The sequence below is a fragment of the Helianthus annuus genome, chromosome 14 (assembly GCF_002127325.2).
Source record: "Helianthus annuus cultivar XRQ/B chromosome 14, HanXRQr2.0-SUNRISE, whole genome shotgun sequence".
NCBI lineage: Eukaryota > Viridiplantae > Streptophyta > Magnoliopsida > Asterales > Asteraceae > Helianthus > Helianthus annuus.
Genome location: NC_035446.2, coordinates 121,916,559 through 121,936,473, shown reverse-complemented (window position 1 = coordinate 121,936,473; position 19,915 = coordinate 121,916,559). Strand labels below are relative to the sequence as shown.

Below are 19,915 nucleotides of genomic sequence, written 5' to 3'. Positions count from 1 at the left end.
TAGATATACCTGTCATATCCTCATGTTTCCATGCAAAGGTAGATTTTCTTCTTTTGAGGAAGGATACTATGTCTTCTTTCATTTTATCAAGGATCCCTGATCCGATGTAGATTTTGGATTCAGGATCATCAGGATCCAAGAGGATTTCGTCCACATCCTACTCTCTTGCCTCCAAGACACCCCTTGGAGGATACTTTAATTGCTATTGTTCCCTTGATTTCGAGGCTGGTTTCATTGATGAGGTGTAACAATCCTTAGCCTCCTGTTGATCACTATCGATCTTGATTATTCCCCATGGGCTAGGGAGCTTCACACACTGATGGTAGGTGGATGGGACTGCCTTCATATCGTGTATCCAGGGCCTGCCAAGGATAACATTACAACAAGACAAACAGTCAGTAACACAAAATTTTTGATAATTATGTAATCCTTCCACGTAAATTGGAAGTTTAATGTCCCCCAGGGTTTTCTTAGTTTCGCCACTAAATCCCATGAGCACGGAGGATCTTGGTGTGATGTCTGATTCAGGAATACCCATTTTCTTCAGAACATCAAGCTGGATAATGTTTACCGAACTTCCTCCGTCAATAAGGATCCTGCGGACAAAATGGTTAGAAATAAAAATAGTAATAACTAAACTATCATGATGAGGATCCTGGATGTTAATTCTATCATCCTCATCAAATGTTATGATTTTTCCTTCCGAGACACTTGATGTTCGAATAGGTCTTTCTCCGTTATCCATTTTAGCTTCCTTTGCATGCCTTTTAGCTGCTGAGAAGGATGTACCACAGATGTCTGATCCTCCAGAAATAAAGTTGATCACTTGTGCATCTGCCGGAGGAGCTGGAGCTCTTTCAGGGATCCTTTCAGGATCCTGAGTCCTTTGCTTTTTTCTTCCCAACAATTCTTTCAAATGCCCCTTGCTCAGCAGATATCCAATTTCCTTTCGTAATGCGATGCATTCCTCTGTCAAATGCCCAAAATCCTCATGGTATGCACACCACTTTGATTTATCTTTAGCAGCGGCTGGTTTGTCATTTTTTCTGGGCCATCTGGCCTTTTCTCCTAGATTCTGCATTGCAAGGATTAGTTCGTGGTTATCAACGGAAAAACAGTATTCAGAAATCGGAGGATAATCTTCATCATCCTCTTCTTGGTCAACAGCATGCACATTCTGGTTGTCAGTTCTGTTATAGGATTTGAATTTGTTGCTTTTGAAAGAGGATCCTTGCTTTTCTTGTTTTGAGGATCCTACTTGTCTCTCCTGGATCCTCTTGTCATCCTCTAGCCGGATGAACCTGAGTGCCCGAGTTCTTACTTCGTCTAGGTTCCTGCATGGTGTCATAACAAGATCATCATAGAACAATGAATCCTTAAGCAATCCTATCTTGAAGGCCTCAACAGCTGTGGCCACATCCAAGTTAGGAATGTCCAAGGATTCTTTACTAAATTTGGTTATATAATCCCTTAATGATTCATTATGACCCTGAGTTATCCTATATAAATCGCTAGTCAATCGTTCAAATTTTCTACTACAAGAAAATTGATTATTAAATAAGTTAACTAAATTAGCAAACGAAGTAATAGAGTAAGGGGGAAGACTTAGCAGCCACTTAAGAGCTGATCCAGTAAGAGTGGATCCAAATCCCTTGCACAAGCATGCTTCCTTTAACCTTTCTGGAATTGGATTGATCTCCATCCTCTCCCTGTATTGTGCTATGTGTTCCTCAGGATCCGTCGTACCATCATACAGCTTCATAGTAGGGATATGGAATCTTTTGGGTATCTCAGCATCACAAATTGGTGGTGCAAAACGAGATACCTTATGGCTTCCGTCTGCAATCTCCGGGATAGGTTTGACTACCCCTGGAACACTTGATATCATATCCTTCAGTTTCTGCAGTTCTCTGGCCATAGCATGGTTGATACCTGTATCCTGCATGAATCCATGGTTAGTGGTAAGAGAATTATTAAAAGTGTTACCTCCCATCGGGTTCAAGTTAGGAACATTGGATGTGAATCCGTATTGCTGGGATTCTGGGATGATGGAGGGACCAGTGGAAGCAATGGTCTGCATTGGAATAAAATCTCCTTGATGGACATCTGAACTTCCTGTCTGCAAACTCTTCGAGGATCCTGGTATCTGGAGGGATCCTTGAAACTGGGATGATCCTGGGATGAGAAAGGATCCTTGACCCTGGGATAATCCTGGAACAAAGGAGGATCCTTGAACCTGGGATGATCCTGGAATAAAGGAGGATCCTTGAAATTGCTGCGCTCCTGAGTAGGCTCCTGAATTCATGAAGGATCCCATATGCTGAGTATAGGATCCTGCCGGCTGGAAATATGATCCTGATGCCTGAGTCACTGTTGATGAGCCGAAATGTACTCCTCTTGATCCACCCACATGTTGAATGTCTGGGATCTCTGATGGCTGAGAAGTAATCATCGGAGTACCAAAATTCAAAGATTTGGGCATCAATGGGGAATGATCCTCTGCCGTTTTCTTTTGTCTTTTGAGATCTCCGATTTCCTTGAGGATCCTGTCATTAGTTTCATCCTGCTGCTGCATACGATCCCTCATCTGCAAAATCAAAGTAAATATATCACTAGTACTGGGAGCAGAAGAAGTTAGAGCAGAAGAAGATGAAGGTTTAGAGAAGATAGGAGTTGGTCTTTTCTCAGCATTTTTCTGAGATCCAGCTGGTGGTGGCGGCAAAGGTGGAGTGCCATTAGATGAATTGACTGCAGACATCGCTGTGGAGGTATTCTTCAATGATGAAGCCATGTAACACTCCGGAATGATCACCAACAGAAAAACTTTATTATAAATGAAGCACCAATTGCCCCACGGTGGGCGCCAAACTGTTTTGGTCAAAAATCACACAAGGATAATGCAACCAAACTCTTTGTAAACGGGGAATGATGCTTGGTATGACGAACAAAGATAAGGATCACTATAATGAAAATTGCACAAGTGACACAAGGATTTATACGAGGAAAAAGCCCTTGATCAATGAATGATCTCCGGCATAAAAAACCTCGGGTGATGGAAACTACCGATCACCAAACTTCAATATAACAAACAATGTTTACAACTTCGGATGGTAACGAGCTAGGTACAAGGATCACTATAGTATCGTATGCTAAAGCGTGTGAGAAATGTGTTGTGTCTTCCGAATGTTCAAGAGTGTCATTTATACAAGTGTGTGTGGTTCTATTTTAGGCAAATCACCTAACTACTAGGTCGTTACCCCTTTAGAAATAGAAGTAAATTTAGCCTAATTAATTTCCCTTGAATTGTGCTGAGTTTCCATATTATCCATAACGTCCATCTTTGATTATGCATGTGCGAAATTAGCGTGACAGATTCCTTGTTTATGTTGCTAAGACCTGGTCCAACTCGTAATTCCCGCAAAACAACATTAAATCCAAAGAGAACAATCGTTAGTATGAGGATCCTTAGGATGATCCATGATCCTGATCCTGGAGCTCTTCTGAGGATCACTATCTGCCAAAGAAACTAGGATCACTTGTTAGGATACCAAGTAAGGATCATAGGTCATAAAAATCCAGCCCTAACATTTTTCTTTTTAAGTAGGTTGTATTTTTTATTAATTTTATTGAAATTATGTTTGCTATATTTTTTTTAATTTATTTTAAATAAAAATGGTATATAAATTAAGAAAAACAAATAATTAAGCCTTATCATACTTTAAATGTCCAATAAAATACTTATACTTTTTCAATAAAATATTATCCTTAAATTTAAATTGTTAATTTAAAATATTTTAAATAACCAAATTATTTATACCAAAACCAAACTTTGTATTAATATATTATTTATTTTTGTTTTCATTATTAAAATAATACTATATAGATTTTGTTACATATTTTTTAAACAAATTGTATATAACTTTCAATATTACTTTATAAATAAAATTTGATTTATTACGGGTTTATTTAAATATAATTTATATTTTATCACTCAAATTGCTGCTTATTTGTTTCTTGAATAACATGTTTGACAATTATATACTCCTTTCAATAATCATCTCCACAATCAGCATATTTATAGCGTACTGAGTATATTCATTAGTTTTTTTAAATAGAAAATACATATGGTTCTTATAGATATAACTTTTTATTATTTAATATATAAAATTACATTTATTCAACCCGTGTAATAAATGAGGTTTTAAAGTTATATTGTTTTATTATTTAGTATATAAAATTTATTTATTCGACCCGTGTAACACACGAAGTTATAACCTAGTTTCCAATATCCAAAATTCAAATCGGCATTACATACCTCATCAGGAACCAATTCCGGTACCAATCAGGTACTAAACGACCAATTTCGATACGATATTCGGAATGTGTTTTATTAACTTTTTTTTGAACGACAAAACCACTGAAGTATCATGTGTTTTATTAAGTAAAATAAATCAAAATCGATTATTAACTAATTTTTTATTTTAATTTTTTTTGAATGGCAAATCACTTTATATATATATATATATATATATATATATATATATATATATATAGGGAGAAGATCATACGAGAACCACCTCTTATTGTGAGAACCGCGAGAACCAATGTGAACACACTAAAAATGCCTAAAAATAGCTAAAAATCACACAATTTTTTTTTTAATTTTTTAATATTTTTTATAAAAAAATCGCTACTTTTCGAAGAAAAAAAAACTTTTTTTTTTAAATTTTTTTTTTTAAATTTTTTTTGGCTTCTAAAAGTAGCGATTTTAACATAAAAAATATTAAAAAATTCAAAAAAAATTTTTAGATTTTTTTTTTTTGATTTTTTTAGATTTTTTTAGGTTTTTTGGGGGTTTAGTTTTTAGCATTTTAGCTTGGGGAGGGGGGGTTAGGTTTTTTTGGGGGGAGGGGGGGTTGGGGGGGTTTAGGTTTTTTTTTTTTGGGGGGGGGGGGGTGGGGGATTAGGTTTTTTTAGCTATTTTAGGTTGTGTTCACATTGGTTCTCAAGGTTCTCACAATAAGGGTGGTTCTCGCATGAGCCCCTCCCTATATATATATATATATATATATATATATATATATATATATATATATATATATATATATATATATAAAGACAGCAAGCAACTGGGAGAACAACAAAACAAAAGAAACGAAAAAAAAAACGAGACAAACGACAACTACATCAAGTCAACTACATCAAACGAAACCCAATTCTCCCATTTCGGCTTCTTTAAATTTGAGCGAATACTAACCCAAAGAAAAGAATCTTCCTTGATGAGCTCCACCGTCTTCATAATAGAGATGAAACTATCTTCAAAGACTTTGGCGTTTCTCGCGCTCCAAATTCTCCAAACCGTAGCGATAACAACCATAGATACTAGCCTCTTCCAAACTCTGCTCCCTGGGCAATCTTTAACAAATCTGACTAACTCCAAAAGCGAAGCACAATTAAGAGGGAAACGAATACGGAGCCAAGCCAGGACATGCCACCAAATACTTTTAGCCCACAAGCAATTAAGGAAAATATGATTAGGACTTTCAACCTCCAGCTCACACCTAGGACAGCCCACATCATGAACGGCCACCTCCTACGAGCCAGACGTACCTTGGAAGCAACTCGACCGAGAAGAGCCCGCCAAAGCAGGATGTTACCTTTAGTCGGGGCCCAGCTGTTCCATACTAAATTCGGGTCAACCACTGGGGTGGGCTGCCGAACGTTTTCCAGGCCAAGACGCACCTGCTTGACCGAGAAACTCTCCTCCACTGCAGATCGCCATTTCCAAGCCCCGTTCTCCTCAATCAGGTTTTGATTTATGTTTAACCCGGCTTTGGCTAAAACCGAATCCATTTTGCCGATGTCATTCCACACACCAGGGATCGACTTCTTCAAGGGAATTAAAATATTAGAATTATTATTATGAATTGACAATATTACTTTGGCCCATAGCTGATTCGAGTTCGAGTTATATCTCCACCACCACTTAGTTAACATAGCCAAATTAAAATCTTTAATGCTCCCCACACCTAACCCACCTTTTTTTTTTTGAATTTAAAAGACCTTCCCATCGGACCCATCTAAGTTTCTTTAGGCTACTCGGTATGGTGATGGTCCATCCTTGGAGGATGATCCGCCACGTAGGCGCCACGTCATAGTCCTCCAAAGATGGTCCATCCTCCAAAACTAGAGGGCATGGGAGAATGGTGCTAGATGATCCTACCCACAAAACTATGTACAAGTATTAAAGCATAATGTACAAATCCCACAAATAAATAAACAAACAAACAAAAGAAATGGGGCCCACTGTTTGCTCCGTCCTGGACGTCCGAAAACCGACGGAGACGACGGGCGACGATGGAGGCGGCATGGATGGATGGCCGGCGACGGATGGAGACGGTCCAAAGCCGATCCCCATACCGTATAGCCTTATCGAATCAGAGAATCAGTACCGAGCTCGTCTGATTGCTTAGGTATTGGTAACTTGTGAACTTTGAGATTTGTCTCCATATGCATGAACGAGGAGTGGCCCAGACAAGCATGAAAATTAACCAACGAAACGTGGCGAACTCCACAAAATGAAGAAAAGTAAAATGTTTTTCTTTTTACAAATTTTATTCAACAAACTTATTAAATGATGCCTTGCATACAATTATACATTAGAGTAAATTAGCCGAATTGCTTGTTAGCTATTCAAGGTTTGTTAAGAGTTTAGATCGAGCTGATTCTAAATGAGTTCGAGCGTTAGTTTTACTAAGAGAGCTTAAATAGACCCGCGAGTCTACTTTTTGTATATTTTCTAATAATATTTAATGTACTTAAATTATTATAAAACAATTCATATATAAAAATATAGCTGTAAACATATGTAAAGAGGAAATACAGGTTTTTCATGTTCCTATCAAAGTCAATCCAACATTTTCATTAGGTGTTTTAATCTTGTGAAATTAGAGCTAGAAGTAAAAGTAAGTGAAACAAATTCAACATATATCTAAGTAGTATAGATCCATTATCAGGATTGTTTATAAATGAATCACATAAACTAGATCCATCATATTTCACTCGTTTATTATTTTTTAAAAAAATAATAATTGAGTTAAATCTTTGTTTTTAAAAGCCAATGAGATAAAAGCCCCGTTACCCGGTAACCCAATGGTCCCAATGGCAAAATGCAACCTCATACGCCTACAACCACAAAAAAAATAAATAAATAAAATAACAGTAGGTAACCCAAGCTCACCATCACCAGTTTCGGGGAAACCCGTCGTCCAAAGACCCACTATGATAAAACCCCGTTGAAATCAAATTTGAACTTAAGACCTCTGACCTCAAACCCAAATCTTTTCTTCGCCTCCAATGTCAATTGAGCTATAGCTCATTGGCTAATTGAGTATAATCTCTTTTTTTTTTTTTTGAATGGTCAACGAATCCTCCAAATGGGCTACTAGCGAAATTCACCATATCGGGATACACTCGCCTTCGAACCGGATAAACCCTCACCTAGGGCCGAAGTCCGTTAACACTCGCCTGAAGGCACGACAGCGCGGTGAGGTAAAACCCACTTAGTTCAAGGATCGAACTAGCGATCTCCACTTATTCGCCTAGTCTCCCATCATCGCCAGGTGCTGTCGAAAATAATGCGGAGGACATGAATCAAATTTGAATCCCTTAAAATACCAAATCTCTCTCTTAACACTCCGTCACCACAAACTGCCCTGCCATTTTCCATTAATTCACCATTATGACATTTTGGTAGCAGTTAATATTTCCACTACACTCTATTTAATACACACACACCCACAAACTCTTCTTCCTCACAAACACCATAATTCTGTCCTCAACCAAGACTCAAAAGCTAACAATGGCGAAATCACCAGAATCTGAACATCCAATCAAAGCCTATGGTTATGCTGCTCGAGACACTTCTGGTGTTCTTTCTCCTCTCACTTTCTCCCGAAGGTACACATTTTTCTTATATAATAATTAAACAACGTTCATCGATACATCCAATGCCCATTTTTCTGCTAGAGATATAGTTTTATGTTATCTGATCTGTAGTTATTAAAGGTGCTAGGCGCACTCAAGGCGCATAGGCGTCGCATGGAGCCTAGGTGGCGGGCGCAAAAAAAGCGAGGGCTGAGAAAAATAAAGCGCACAACGAAAAAAAAAAATTAAAAATATTTTATGTATTAGAAAATTAATATTATTCTTCAAATAAAATAAACTAAAGCTATTATATATTAATTACTATCATCTATTTAATACCAAAAGTTATAAAATATTAGTGTATTAGTGTAGAAAAGTAGTTTTCGTTAGATAAAGTTAGAAATCTAGCTTGAATTTTGTTGGAATTCAGAGAATTTGGCCGGAAACTCTCCGGATCCAGGAGTCGCTTCGGAATCTGCGCCTGAACCATCACCTGAAGAATTAAAGCGCAATTGCCCTGACTTAAGGCGCAATTGCCTCGTCTCGCGTGAAAATTGGGCCTAGGCGCAAAAGACGATGGTTTTTAACAACTATGATCTTTGGTTATGAATCATGGTTATATCATCTAGTATATGCTATTTGTACAGTCTAAAAGGAAAGTGTTGTTAATGATGATTTATAGGGCTACGGGTGATAAAGACGTGAGGTTTAAGGTTTTGTACTGCGGGATCTGCCATTCGGATCTTCACTTTATCAAGAATGAATGGGGCGTGACTACTTATCCCATTACTCCTGGGTATGTTTTAATCGATCTGATTATCCTATAGAATTTTCATTTAGATTTTCAATTTTGTTGTTGCATTTGAAAATAGTATTTGGTACATGCATATTTGACTTATGTTATTGGTTGTTTAATGATTACACATAGATTTCGTTGTTGGCCCAGTTGGGCGGTCAAACGACTCAAACCCATGTTACCTCTGAGGTTAACCGATCTTTTTTATGCCACGTTTCATAAAAGTTAAACCATCCACTACCCTATTTACTGGCGTCACTTGAGTTAACCTTTTTCTTTTTTTTTTTTTTCATAAATTAATACATTCCTATAAATAAAAATTTATACATTCCTAAAAAATTTATAAAGTTAAAAACTAATTTTTTTAAAAATAAATTAAGTTTTTGTTTTATAAAAATATAAAACATTTAAATTATAGGCTATTTAAAAAACATATATTTAAAAAAATAATAAAAACCCAAACAATCATCTTCTTCAACAACACCAACTTCTTTCACTCAAAAACAAAATTTCAACACAAAAAATACCTTAACTCAATAGCAAAAAGTTAACCCAACCCATACCCGCCCGCACCACCACAACAGTGTGTGGTGGCAGGTAGGGGTTACCCGTTGTGCCTTATCCAGGTTCCCGAATTTGGTCATCACTTGGTTGGTACTTACCATAGTGTTTGGAGTTAACATGTGGTCCTTTACGTTTTTTTATCCCGTGAGTCACTTGGTGTAAAAAAATTGTGTTTTCATTTTATGTTTTTTCTTGGTTTTGGTCGCCGTTCGGTTGCTACTTAGCATGATTTCCCTCCGCAATACCGTTAACACGGTTTTACACCACCTCACCGAAACGCGGGGGGAACAAGACTAGTTTGAAAATAATTCATATAAAATAATAAGCAAGTTTATCTTTCATCAAGTCAAATTGAATAAAAAAAAACATACTCACTAAATAGTATCTAAGATTCATACATAATCTATTCATATCACTTATTTTAAAAAAATTAACATCCATAAAATAGTGTACGATTGAAACAACAAATATAGTTGAGTAACATTATATAGACAAAAAGATTTTGAGTGACTTTATAGTAGAATGAATAAGAATCGTGGTTACAATTATGTAAAGTATTCCTTTTAAAAATAACAATCTTTTGGATCAAACCCTACCGAACCCGAATTCATTATACAATGATGATAATGCAGGCACGAGATTGTGGGCATAGTGACTGAAGTAGGCAGCAAAGTAGAGAAATTCAAAGTTGGTGACAAAGTTGGGGTTGGATGCATAGTGGGATCATGCAACTCATGTGAAAGTTGTGCTAAAGATCTTGAAAGCTACTGTCCAAAACAGATTCTAACTTACGGATACATCGACCATGATGGCACACGCACTTACGGTGGGTACTCAGACCACATGGTTGCCGATGAGCATTTCGTTCTACGTTGGCCTGAGAATTTGCCACTTGATTCTGGTGCACCATTGCTATGTGCTGGTATCACAACCTACAGCCCACTCAGACACTTTGGACTAGACAAACCTGGTGTGAAAGTAGGAGTAGTCGGGCTCGGTGGGCTAGGTCATGCTGCGGTCAAGTTTGCTAAGGCTTTTGGGGCCGAAGTAACGGTTTTCAGTACCACACCGGCTAAAAAGCAAGAAGCAGTTGAAGGACTTAAAGCTGACCATTTCATAGTCAGCAAAGACCAAAAACAAATGCAGGTGGGTAGAAGATTTGTTAGTTTTTTCTTGATATCCATTTTGACAATAAAAATGTTTATTTTGTTAACTTCTTGGATTTTATTTTTTATTTTTTATTTTTTGGGTAATCAGTCTGCCGCGAGCACATTGGATGGAATAATCGACACTGTCTCTGCGAGTCACTCGATTGCACCATTGCTCAATGCGCTTAAACCAGATGGAAAGCTTGTTCTTGTTGGTGCACCAGAGAAATCATTTGATTTAGCCGCATTTTCTTTGATCACTGGTTAGTGTTAATTCTTCATTAATTTCAGTCTGTATACATACATTCTTGAGCTTGCTTAACTGAAAGGGGTGGGTCACAGGGAGGAAAATGGTGGCTGGAAGTGCAACAGGAGGGCTGAAAGAGACTCAAGAAATGCTTGATTTTGCAGCAAAACATGGAATAACTGCAGATATCGAGCTAATTCCCATTGATTATGTGAACACTGCCATGGGCCGTATGTTGAAATCTGACGTTAAATATCGATTTGTCATCGATGTAGCTAACTCCCTGAAAGCTCCATAGATGAAGCCGGTTCAGTAATGTGTTCATCGTGTAGAACATGAGTCAGTTTTTTTTCATTCTAATAAGAAGAAAAAGTGTTGTCTTGGTCGGTCAACTTTTATTATTCCGTCTTTTTAAGTTGACTTTTACTTGTTTTTTTTTCGGTTTAATTGACGCATGGAGCTTTTTTGAATTTGAGATGTTTTGTTTTTTATTTATTTAATTTTTTTTTTTGTTTTGCACACTATGATTATACTAAAATGATGAAATGGTGAATAACCAAACCTGACAAATATACCCAAAAGGCGAAGGTTAATGTGTTTAAAGAAAACATAAAAGTCATGTGGCGAGAGCACATGGTAAATGATTTTTGACGCACCAATCATCAACCTTTTTTTCTAGGGTGTTGTTAAATATACCCAAAAGTCAACATTTGAGAAAAGAGAATTATGGACAGGAGAAAGAAAAAGGTTGTCATTAATTACTTAAAGCATTAATTACCTAATATTTCTATTTTATTTTTAAATTATTAATTAGAATCATTAGTTTTTAGCTTTTATTTTATTTTTTAAGTGAATATAAGTATTTTTTATACAATCAAACTTTTATGTAATGAAGTTATAACACACAGACTTGACAAATGTTTTGAATAAATTATTCAACTTTAAACCAATCAAGTTGAATAACAATAGAAAAGGTTTCTTTCACTTGATCGGTTCACTTTATTTCAACATATAAAGAAGTAAAGAAGTTAATCCATTAAAAAAATTTACATGGCTAATTTAAAATGTAATTTACCTTGACACAAAAAGTTTGTTACGCCAATTCATATACACACATATATATAATCATCAGTGCATAATAATAATAATAATAATAATAATAATAATAATAATAATAATAATAATAATAATAATAATAATAATAATAATAATTCATATAAATAAAAAGTATCAGGTTAACTCTTGAAGTTATATGAACAATTCATGTAGCAAAGTATAATATATATCACAACTAGCATCAATAAATATACAGAAATAAGACAGCACAAGTAAAAAAAAGGTCTAACCTCTTTTAATAGTACGTAATTAAGTGATAGATATATACATTTATGTCAATAGAAATATTCACTATATCTGGATCAAGTAACATGGGTTATGTATATATTTATGTCAATAGAAATATTCATTATCTGGATCAAGTAACATCGGTTATGTAATACTTATTTTTTTACATGAAATATAGTCTTGATCCCTAATTCTTTTTTACAAAAGTATTATAAAATAAAATAAGATAAAAAGCATAATCATTACTTTTGACTTTATAATAAAACATAATTATTACTTTTTACTTTATAATAAAATAATATAAGAAAGTAGTTAATCATTACAAAATCATTACTAAAATTGACTTTGGGGTATATTAATCCTTGTGATGGGTATATAAGTATATTTATCACACCCCTTTTTCTATAGAAAGGTGTTTCAGAATGAAAAAAAATGAAAAACCATAAGGAGCACATACCTGCTGTTTTTAAAAGGTGTGAACTAAACGTAAAAAACATGAAAGCACAGGGACCATCCGGGCAATTAATTCTTTTTAGTTTTAATGGTTTTATTATTAGTTTTTGAGTAAACTGTCATTTTGGTCCCTGAGGTTTGGTCACTTTTGCCACTTTAGTTCAAAACTCAAACTTTTTGCATCTGGGTCCCCGTGGTTTCAGTTTTATTGTCATTTTGGTCCAAAATTGAAATCAAGTCATATTTGTCTTATAAAATCCTGCAATTTTGTCTTTTTCCTCAGGGCAAAATAGTCATTTTAGTTTTCTTAATTAAAATAATAAAATTAAATAATCCAAAAATCAGAAGCCTCTTCTTCCTCTTCTTCCGGTTTGTTCCCAATCTCCACCACCACTATTATCTCCTTTTTTAGATGTATACATCAGAACCAGACGCGCAAGAATCGTCAGGACTACCATGGGGAGTGACGGTGACGCCGTTCGCCACCAACGACGAGAAAGGCAACTCGCCGTTGTATGGATCCGGCGGAGACTTAATCCCTAGGTGCGAGAATTGCTAGGCGTACTACAACACATATTGTGATCAGGAACAGGGGGCGTTTACTTGTGCGATTTGCAGAACGCTAAATGGCTTACCGTCTGAGACGATTGCGAGGCATGCTAATCCGGAATCGTCTTCGGAGACGATGTCGTCGTTTATCGATCTGGAATTGCCTTGTAAGTTTCAAATTATGTATCTACACTTAGTATCCTGGATTGTTATTGAAATTGAGTAATTCTGTTAAGAAAACAAATCGGTTGAGCTGGAATTAGGATTCTAGACCTAACAAATTATGCTCTGAATCATGTTTTGTATGTATACATGTAAAAAGGGGGATAACTGTGGTGGTGGAGATTGGGAACAAATCAGAAGAAGAGGAAGAAGAGGCTTCTGATTTTTTGGATTATTTAATTCTATTATTTTAATTACAAAAAATTAAAATGACTATTTTGCCCCTGAGGAAAAAGACAAAATTGTAGGATTTTATAAGACAAATATGACTTGATTTCACTTTTGGACCAAAATGGCAATAAAACTGAAACCACAGGGACCCAGATGCAAAAAGTTTGAGTTTTGGACTAAAATGGCAAAAGTGACCAAACCTCAGGGATAAAAATGACAGTTTACTCTTAGTTTTTGCTTGTTTTACAAATACTAAAATTAAAAAATGAATTAAATTAAATTGAATAAAAAATAAATGGTTGGGAAATAATTAAAGGGGGTTTATTCCACAACAGCTTAGGGGCTGTTTGGTAGCCTCTTAATGACCATTCAGATGCTACCTCTTAATGGTTTAAAACCTCTGAATGAATAAGAGGTGACCTCAAGTCTGAATGGTTAAAAGGTAACCTCTGAATAGTAAATCATCACATGTCACATTCTTCTACCTTCTCAATGGTAAAATTCTTAATGGTTCCATTAAGAGGTAGCCTCTTAATGACCATTCAAAGGCTAACAAACAGCCCCTTAGTTAGTAGTGACGCTTTAAAGCCTCCACTGTCTACATTGCGTTGATATGACACAGACGTGAAACTTTAAAGCCTTTATGGGTTTTATCTCACATCCTACCCTAGTCCAACAACACACTAAAGTATAATTGGTGTTAATTAATTATTAAAGTAAAACCACTTTATTTAGATTTTGAACCAGGTCCATGACCCTTTTCCTCTATTTTTTATCGATACAAATACGTTTTAACATACAAATAGGTCTTAAAATGAGAAGTGAAGAAGAGAATTCTTTTTTATTTAAATTTTTTTTCTTATCTACTTAAGCATGATATTTAATTTGCAAAATGTAAAAAAAGATGAAGAAGAAGAAGAAAAGTCCAATATTTACTCTAGTAGAGTAATTATGTGTAATTAGAATAATTATAACTAATAGTTTAAATACACAAAATTTTATATTTTTTAGATTCTTATACTAAAATAAGTGCTTAACATGATGTCAAAAAAAAAAAAAAAAAAAAATCCCTCCTCCTTTTCTTATGTTAAGCATATATGTATGTTAAGTCTCATTTGTACCGGAATTTAACTCTATATATATTTATACTAGGTTACAACCCCGTGTATTACACGGGTTGAATAAATGTATTTTTATATAACAAATAATATATATATATATATATATATATATATCTTTAAAAATCTTGTTTATTATACGGGTTGAATAAATATAATTTTATTTATCAAATAATAAAAAATATATAATTAAAAATCTCGTTTATTATATGGGTTGAATAAATGTAATTTTATATATTAAATAATAAAAAATGTTGTATTTTTAGAAACCCCGTATATTGTACGGGTTTGGTAATTTAATTTTATATATTAAATAATGAAAAAAGTTACATTTTTAAGAATCTCATGTGTTATACGGGTTGACCACATGTAATTTTATATATCGAACAATAAAAAGTTATATCTTTATAAACTCTATGTATTATATGGATTGAATAAATCTAATTTTATATACTACATAATAAAAAAAGTTATATTTTTAAAAACCCCGTGTATTACACGAGTTGCATATATGTAATTTTGTATGGTAAAAATAAATATGTTATATCTTTAAAAAAACCACGTTTATTACACAGGTTAAATGAATTTAATAAAACAATATATCTGGTGACTACTTTTCTTGGTGTACGTAATCATTTTTCACATGATTTGCCTCATAGGATTTTTTGACTTGTTAACATTAATTAATTTTACCTAAGTTATTTCTAATCTCTATATTCTTAATGATATTTCCCTAACAACTTATCCATCTTTTTTCTGTCTATAGCTCCATTTTAATCTCCAAAATAACATTTTAATTTTACTAAATTATTTTATAATATTACCCACTCTTTTAGAGAAATTATTATTATTATTATTATTATTATTATTATTATTATTATTATTATTATTATCATCATCATCATCATCATCATCATTATTATTATTTTTAAATCTGATAAATATTTTAAAATATTAGATTATCTCCTATACGAATTGTTTAAATTTATATTAAATTTAATTTTATAATTATCATTTAATTGATGGCTTCAATGAATTATTATTATTGTTGTTGTTGTTGTTGTTGTTGTTGTTGTTGTTGTTGTTAAATATGATAAATATTTTAAAATATTATATTATCTCCTATACGAATTGTTAAATTTATATTAAATATAATTTTATAATTATCTTTTAATTGATAGCTTCAATGAATGACATATGTCCCTTTATTGGTTTCTTTTATTATATAGTATAGATTGTAAAATAAGAGTAGGAGTTGTGTGGAAAGTCCAATTTTCCTAGAAAGTCTAGGAAGCAATAGTATATTGACATGTGGCATGGATGTATTTTAACTAGAAGGGTAAACATGTAATTGCATATATTTTTTTTATTTTTGGTAATTATCTCAAATAACTATATTTTTTGCATGTTCGTATGTGTAACCGATTATATGCATGATATGCGGGATCATAGTTTTTTTTTAATCCAAATCTATTCCAAATTCCACGAACACGAAACACATCTATATATTATAATTTCGATCATTCTATTCTTCACCAGAATCGTTCTTATTCTATATTATTTCAGTCTGATAAATCTTGGCTTCGAACACCCTCGCTGATTGTGGAGATGGTAATTACAGTTACTTTTGTAGGCTTTTGTGTTGTTTCATTATCATGTTTATGCATATTCGTCAGTTTGTTCTTGATGCTGTGTTTTAACAGCAGAGGTTTTGAGGTTTAGTGTTCAGTGATTCTATAAGATGACCGATGTTTTTTCTAATCTGAAGATTAATTTTTTTTCCTTAAGATATTTCATGGTGTGTTTTAAAATCCATACTTGTAACTTATGTGCAAAAACCATCATGTATGTTATTGGTGCTGTGTTTTAACAGTCATACAGATTCAGGTTATTTGTGTTTTTAACCGTAATGTGTTTAACAAGTTATGTGTTTTAACAGGTTTTGAGGTTGTGTTTTAACAGTTATTGAATCTGAAGCCAATTTTTTTTTCATAGTTCCATATTCAATGGTGTGTTTTAACAGTAATGTGTTTTACTAGTTATGTGTTATGTTATAGTTTCTTCTCGAATGATGTGTTTTACTCTGTAATGTGTTTTACCAATTATGTGTTTCAACAGATGTTGAGGTTTGTGCCAAACCATCATCTTGTTATTGGTGTTGTGTTTTAACAGTCATACATGTTCAGGTTGTTTTTTGTTCATTGATTCATATAAGTGGGCTGATGGTTTGTAGTATCATGGTCACCCTTTTCTTACATATTTGAATAGTGTGTTTTAACATCGGTAGTTGTAGTTTTTTGTTCTGTTTATTTAAACTATTTATGAGAAAAAATCAGTTGTTATATGTGATGTGTTTTAACAGTTATTGAGTTTGAAGTAAATGTTTTTTATAGTTTCACCTTGTATAATTGAATCGGTGTTTTTGAAATTGCATTATGTTTGTTTAGAAATGTGTTTTATACACTTTTTTTGTCATGTGTTGTAGATGCACCTAATTACCAATTACGTGGTGTTGAACAAGTCTCTCCAAACACTGGAACAAAGAGATATATTCCAGATTCACCCTCTTCGTTGACGCCAGCAGAGGGAATGTTATTCGACACAGTTGATGACGCGTATAACTTTTATAAAACTTACGCAGAAGCGGGAGGTTGGACCGTAAGGAAGGGCACACCGCACGAGAACCGTGGTATTGTTATAAACAAGTACTTTTTTTGTTCAAAGGAGGGTCAAAAAGACTTTCGACCGGTTGATACCTTAGTCGAACAGTTGTCTGATAGGTGGGTACGTAGGGTACCATCCAAAAGGACCGGATGCCAAGCTGCGATCAGAATAAAGCTTACCGATGCTAAGAAGTATTTGCTGTATCATTTTATAGAGGCGCACAACCATGATTTTGTGCATCAAGAAGATTTACATCTTCTCAAGGAAAACAGGGGTATTAATCGTGCTCACGAAGAGATGATAAACAAGATGTCACATCTCAACATTGGTCCTGTTCGTGCATTTAACATTATGAAGGAAGTGTATGGTGGGTTCGACAAAGTCGGTGCGACCAAATTCGATTTTAAAAATTTCAAGAAAGAATTAAATCTTTTTATCGGAGAGTTTGATGCGGAAATGTTTGTTAAGCGACTGATGAGGAAAAAGGAGTTTTTACCGAACTTCTCTTGTGAATATGAAACGACAGACGAAGGTGTGTTGAAGTGTATTTTTTGGGCCGACGAGGATATGAAGAGAAATTATTATATGTTTGGGGACGTTATATCATTTGATGCTACCTACAAGCGTAACAAGTAATGATTTGTTTAATTTTTTATATATTCAATGTGTTTTAAAACTTACTGTGTTATAAATACATCATGATCTTTTTGTCATCGCTGATTGTGTGTTTTTTTTAAGGTATAACATGATGTTTGTCCCTTTCACTGGGATTGATAATCATAATAGGAACGTGACACTTGGTGCTGTAATTCTCGGTTCTGAAACGGCAGAGACGTATAGCTGGTTACTTAGGGCGATCAAGAACGCATATGGGTACGCGCCTCCTGTAATCGTTACTGACCAGGACCCTGCGATGAAAAAGGCTATAGCGGATGTTTGGCCTGAGTCGAGGCATCGGTTATGTATGTGGCATATCATGGATAAACTCACTACTAAGGTCTGGTTTTTTATGGCAGGGTTTTATTTTTTTTATATGTGTGTTTTTTACTGTGTTTTTTTTTTTTTTGTCATTCATGATACAATGTTCCCTTAGGTCGGGGCTGCCCTATGTTCAAATACAGATTTCAGGAAAATATTGTCTGCAGTTGTTTGGACTGATTCTCTATTGCCCGAAGCGTTTGAGGCTGAATGGCAGCTATTATTCATGATTTCGGTTTAACCGACCATGAATGGCTGACGTATATATACGGGCTACGTGAATCATGGATTCCAGCTTACTATCGCGAAGAAGAAATGTCTGGTCTTATGCGGACATCATCTAGGTCCGAAAGCGAGAATCACTTTTTTGGCAAGATTAGCAACCCAAAGTGTACGTTGGTTGAATTTCTTAGCCACTTCGATACGGCTATTGAAGCGCAAAGGCACGAGCATCGGAAAAATGATCATGACACTCGATACACCAACCCTGGAGAGTGGAGTGATTTTGTTCTCGAGAAGCAAGCAGCTCAGATATATACCAGAACTTTATTTTTGGATGTTCAACTCGAGATTCAACATGCTATTCATCGTTGTACTAGTGTCAGATTAGATCACGTCGGTGATTTCATTAAGTTTTTTATGAAGGATCTCGACCAGCCATGTTCTTCGTTATTCGAGGTTATTTTTTTTTGTTTTACTTTATGTGTACCCTTTTTTTTCATTATACATTTTTTATATGAACTGTGTTTTATGGATATTAAATGTTACAGGTTATGATACGCGAGGAGGATGTTACTGTTAAGTGTATCTGCAACAGGTTTGAGCAGTTTGGATTGTTGTGTAGTCACATTTTTTGCGTGTTACGGATTCTTGATATAAGGGAGTTTCCGAAACAATATATATTGAGGCGTTGGACGCGTGAAGCTGTTCCAAATAGTTCCCCCGGGTCCATTCTTACGGATGGTGGAGATCCAGATCGTAGTGAGGAGGTTAACCGTTGTGTTCGTGAGATTAGTCACGCAACTGAGTATGTTGTGAACAAGTTGATATCAAAATTTGATAAGTTGTCTGATTTTTGTGACCATATCAAGCAGTTTATGTCAGTTGCTGATGAAGCTCAAATAAATGCACCTCCCAAGACACGGCGTAATCGATTTGCTGAACTGCTAGGAGTTGCTCCAGAGAGCACGGCCACTATCCGTGTTCCAGTTGGTACCAGGTTCAAGGGTTGTGGGTCTCATAAACGCCTTAAATCTCAAAAGGAGCGAGCCATAAGTCAGTCTGGGAGTAAACGTCTTCAATGTTCATTATGTAAAAAATACGGTCATAACAGAGTAACGTGCTGGAAATACACCGTGGGTGTGCCTGAGGCAGGTGCTTCGCAGAATGCTGGAGGTAATGAAGATACAATTCGCGAAGGAGATGCTGCTATGGTTGTTGAAGGTGATGGTCCTGGTTCGAACGATGATGACGATGTGTTTTACACATCTGGAAACGATGCAGATATGGATGATGAGGACATGGCAGAGTAGGATCTTTTATATCAATTTTTTAAGTCTGTTGCTGAACTATTCAATTTTCTGTTTTATTTTTCTCTTATGTTTGTTTTGGATTTGGTTTTGTTGATTTTAAGACTTATTGGATTCGACATTTCATAATATTTGTTGCTTTGTGTTTTAGTGTTAAGTTTGTTTTTTTAATAGCCATCTGTGTTTTTGTAGGATTATTGATTTGT

General features: G+C 34.7%; 3 protein-coding genes across 3 annotated transcripts; all 3 read left to right on the top strand.

Annotated features, from left to right (window-relative positions):
• The first annotated feature begins 7,803 nt into the window (after positions 1-7,803).
• LOC110909259 (8-hydroxygeraniol dehydrogenase) lies at positions 7,804-11,151 on the top strand. Its single transcript, XM_022154291.2, has 5 exons — positions 7,804-7,959; positions 8,609-8,722; positions 9,919-10,432; positions 10,544-10,697; positions 10,777-11,151. Exons 1-5 carry the CDS (start codon positions 7,862-7,864, stop codon positions 10,977-10,979), a joined length of 1,083 nt encoding a protein of 360 aa, XP_022009983.1. The 5' UTR covers positions 7,804-7,861; the 3' UTR covers positions 10,980-11,151.
• Positions 11,152-12,890: 1,739 nt separating this feature from the next.
• On the top strand, positions 12,891-18,421 carry LOC110907291 (protein FAR1-RELATED SEQUENCE 5-like). Its single transcript, XM_022152291.1, has 5 exons — positions 12,891-13,021; positions 13,097-13,194; positions 17,024-17,834; positions 17,941-18,199; positions 18,296-18,421. Exons 1-5 carry the CDS (start codon positions 12,891-12,893, stop codon positions 18,419-18,421), a joined length of 1,425 nt encoding a protein of 474 aa, XP_022007983.1.
• Positions 18,422-18,495: 74 nt separating this feature from the next.
• LOC110907293 (protein FAR1-RELATED SEQUENCE 1-like) lies at positions 18,496-19,712 on the top strand. The gene is made up of 2 exons (XM_022152292.1): positions 18,496-18,858; positions 18,951-19,712. The coding sequence occupies exons 1-2, from the start codon at positions 18,496-18,498 to the stop codon at positions 19,710-19,712; spliced, it is 1,125 nt and encodes a 374-aa protein (XP_022007984.1).
• The last annotated feature ends 203 nt before the right edge of the window (positions 19,713-19,915 follow it).